The sequence below is a fragment of the Sinocyclocheilus rhinocerous genome, unplaced genomic scaffold, assembly GCF_001515625.1.
Source record: "Sinocyclocheilus rhinocerous isolate Xijiao unplaced genomic scaffold, SAMN03320098_v1.1 scaffold550, whole genome shotgun sequence".
NCBI classification, from domain to species: domain Eukaryota; kingdom Metazoa; phylum Chordata; class Actinopteri; order Cypriniformes; family Cyprinidae; genus Sinocyclocheilus; species Sinocyclocheilus rhinocerous.
Genome location: NW_015667382.1, coordinates 129,806 through 134,031, shown reverse-complemented (window position 1 = coordinate 134,031; position 4,226 = coordinate 129,806). Strand labels below are relative to the sequence as shown.

General features: G+C 36.9%; 1 protein-coding gene across 1 annotated transcript in view; it reads left to right on the top strand.

Annotated features, from left to right (window-relative positions):
• Nucleotides 1–4,226, top strand: part of usp43a (ubiquitin specific peptidase 43a) — a 100,417-nt gene that overhangs the window by 86,820 nt on the left and 9,371 nt on the right. Inside the window, exons 10-11 of the mRNA XM_016545757.1 lie at nucleotides 2,263–2,340; nucleotides 2,488–2,617. Of these exons, the coding sequence (XP_016401243.1) occupies nucleotides 2,263–2,340; nucleotides 2,488–2,617 (208 nt within the window). The remainder of the gene's footprint in view (nucleotides 1–2,262; nucleotides 2,341–2,487; nucleotides 2,618–4,226) is intronic.

The following is a 4,226-nucleotide window of genomic DNA, read 5'->3' as shown; positions in this document are numbered from 1 at the left end:
TTTTTGTAACTCGTGTGTGTTTTTAACATAACTTGTGTGTGAAAGAGAACTTAGTTTAGTACTCACATGCTGTGACAGCCGCTTTCTGTGCGTGTGCTTCGGATGTGTGCGCTCAGAAAACCGTAGATGTGGTTTAAAACGCATGATTTCAGCGCGATTAACATGATAATCAGAACCAAAACAGATGTTTTTTAGCAGGTCCTAGCTGTAATGGCGCAGCTCTATTCTGGAAAAGGGGGCGGGGAGCAGCAGCTCATTTGCATTTAAAGAGACAGGCCCGAAAAACAGCGTGTTTCTGCTTCCACTCAAAATAGGCATTTTCAAAATGATATAATAAATTATCTGTAGAGTATTTTGAGCTGAAACTTCAAAGACACATTCTGGGGACACCAGAGACTTATATTACATATTGTAAAAAAGGGCATAATATGTCTCCTTTTACTAATGATCCATATATATACAATACCATGGTATTACCATCTGATAGCATCACTATACCAGGATACTAGCACTGTACTTTTTTGTTTGGTGCAGATTTGAGAAAAATGAATGTTGCCGAGGTGTCTACTCACCTCTTCTTACCAACGCTTCATTTTTGCACTCTCATCCATGTCTGTCACTGTATAAATAGGTTGTTTATTTGTAATTATGATGTTCAGATGATAGCAGAGACATTCCATTTCTCATGTGGTTACCTGCTGTTCTTTGACGCAAGCCGCTGCTCTTGTGTTCTGAAAGCCAGCAGTTTTAATTGTGCAAGCAATTAAGTTTGTCAGCCATTGCTGAAGATGTATTCATTCATCTAGAGGTTTCACAAGCAAGATTGAGTTAAGAAGACCACGTTTTCCAAGTAATGACAGGAAGCATATGGATGCCACAAACATTTATCATCAAATAGATTGTTCGTACGAACACAAGTTCAGAGAATGGAGAGAAAGCATGCAAAGTTAGTTAGTGTAACTCCTGAAACAAAGGTGTGTGTGTGTGTGTGTGTGTGTGTGCGCGTGTGTGTGTGTGCGCGTGTGTGTGTGTGTGTGTTTTGGCTCCCCAAAGTTCAGGTTGAGATAAGGTAAATTGTTCAGTGTAAGACAAGATAAGTTGTTCGGTGTGAGATAAGAAAACCCTTGCGTGTGTGTGTCAGAGCTTTCTTCTCAATAGACCAGAGCTGATGAATTCAAGTGAATTCCCCTCACACCTCTGAATTATTGTTCCCTGCATTTAAATCCTCTCAGAAACAATCGCAATTAACGCAGACGGACTGCGTGTCAGAATTCATCTGGCTTTAGCCTAGCTCTCAGAAAAACTCAGCCATGCTCCAGTCACATCTTCAAATTACCCTGCACTCCTTTTTGCCGCAGCTTTTCCCTCTGTCATATTTGATCGATTGTTTGCAGAATTGCATAGGGTGAACAGTGAGGGCTTGAACGCTGTGTGTTTTTCCTCTCTCTTGTGGTTTAGCCAGGTGATTATTGTCATTTGTGTCCATAGGCCATATTTGATTGATTGATTTTCTCAGTCTGAGAACCTGTAATGATAGTGAGACCTGCAGATGAATCCAAGTGGTAATTAACATGAGTAATAAAAAGCTAATTTTAGACTTGCAATTTTGAAAGATAAAGTAACTGGCCATTGTTCTGATTTTTTTTTTTTAGCCTTTTCTCTATCCCTCTATACTTTTGTCTTTTGTAACGATGAAACGAGTGAAAGTACATGTTCTAGAAAATGAAATTACATTAGAGCCGTATCGCAGTGGTGTGACATATTTGTTATAGTTGACTCTGGTCATGACCCAGTTGCATGTCATACCTCCTGTCTCGGTTGTTTCCTTACCCTCCCCCCTTTACTGCACAATCAATGGCCAAAAAACCCTTTAATTAAATTATAATAAAAATATGTTGCTTAATATTAGTGTGGAAATCATGAAACTTTTTTTTCAGGAATCTGAATTAATAGAAAGTTCAAAAGAACAGCACTTGTTTGAAATAAAAATCTTTTGTAACAAATGTCTGATCAGTTTAATGTGCTGAATAAAATTATTACATCCTTAAAAAAATCTTACTGACCCCAGACATTTGAACAGTAGTGTAAATTCAGTTTAAAAATATATTTATTAAAAAAATGGCAAAATAGAACAGAATGACAGTGTCCGTGTGCCAAATTATGTACTGACAGACTGAATTGAATATGAACTAACTGATTATAGTCTGCCCCCTAGTGTCTGAATACCGAACTCACAGTCTGAATCATGTCTTTCTCTCACAGGGCCCTGAAATTATGCGGTCCTGGTGGTCCTCTGCACGTGAAGCTTGTGATTGAATGGGAGAACAGAATCAAAGAATGGTAAGATACATGCAGCTTCATAAAATGTTCTTATTTAAAGGCAGACCATTCATTTAATTTAAAACCACCGTAAGTGTCAAGTTAGTAAGAGTCTTCTCAGTAATATGGTTTAAAAGTAATTTTATGTGTGATTCATATCTGTTTCAGTCTCTTTGGTAACATTCAAGAGGAAGTTATTGAGGATGCAGAGAGTGTGAGAATCCAGCAGCAGAATCATGTACAGCAGCACAGCTGCACGCTTGATGAGTGTTTTCAGCTCTACACTAAAGAGGAGCAGGTACTCTCTCCTCCAGTCACACTCTCTGCTTATTTCTCTCTTTTATACTGTTTTCTTACTCTTTTCATTTAAAGATTGGATAAATATGAATGTGAATGTGTAACTATATAGAGATACTAGAAATACTATATACGGTATATGCCATATATATATATTTCTTCAAGCATCTTGGAGGCATTGCCACGGTTTTTCTGGATTTAATCTGTCTCCGTTTTTTTCTGATTCTTCATGTCATTCCATACAGGCTTGGATGATGATGAGATCAGGGGTCCGTTCTTTGTACCTCGCTTAATACATCTGAGATGATTTGAAAGATTCCAGATCTAGTAATCGTGATAACTGATCTCTGGCTAGTTTGGTTCTTCAATCGAATTTGCGGATTTGATTAAAATATCTGGATTAAGTTGACTAAGATTCGTGCGCGTTCTCGTGTTCCCCCAAAAAGGGCAGATGTATTGATACTCGAGACCACGATCAGCAATGCAGCGATTGGCTGGCGGCAAGACAGCTATGTAATGACATCATATATTTAAAAAAGACACCTGACGAAAAAACTTGACAAATTTCTGGAAACAGCCAAGCGAACAAAACTACATAAATGTTATAATAGATAAATGAAATGTGCACTGTTTTTATTTATTTTATTTTTTTTACGTGATTCCCAATTATTTATATTCACGATTTCTAATATTTGTACAGGCTTTACATTTTTATTTCAGTGTTGTAATTAGCAATTCATTTAATTTTATCTTTGAAGCAGATTTGTTATGTGACAGCATTAATTAAAGTTTCTTAAGGGTCAAGATCAAGTTATCTGCATCTTCTGCGCTCCATCAAGCCACTCCCATAATAGCTGTCACCACTCAAATTAATGCACGGCTTAATGCATATAGCATGTGTGTAAGACTCCAATACAATTATAATGTAATTGTTTCATCACAAATACATTTTTCAGCGAGTAAACCTGGCTGTGTCTATAGTGTTATAGATGATGACTAAGTGAGACATCCAAAAATCATAGAATGAGAACGACACTTGAACTGAATTAAGCTGGATGATGGCACTATCGTCTTCTGTACAGCTGGGGTCCATTCTTCGTACCTCGCTTAATACATCTGAGATGATTTGAAAGATTCCAGATCTAGTAATCGTGATAACTGATCTCTGGCTAGTTTGGTTCTTCAATCGAATTTGCGGATTTGATTAAAATATCTGGATTAAGTTGACTAAGATTCGTGCGCGTTCTCGTGTTCCCCCAAAAAGGGCAGATGTATTGATACTCGAGACCACGATCAGCAATGCAGCGATTGGCTGGCGGCAAGACAGCTATGTAATGACATCATATATTTAAAAAAGACACCTGACGAAAAAACTTGACAAATTTCTGGAAACAGCCAAGCGAACAAAACTACATAAATGTAATAATAGATCAATGAAACGTGCACTGTTTTTATTTTATTTTATTTTTTTACATGATTCCCAATTATTTATATTCATGATTTCTAGTATTTTTACAGGCTTTACATTTTTATTTCAGTGTTGTAATTAGCAATTCATTTAATTTTATCTTTGAAGCAGATTTGTTATGTGACAGCATTAATTAAAGTTT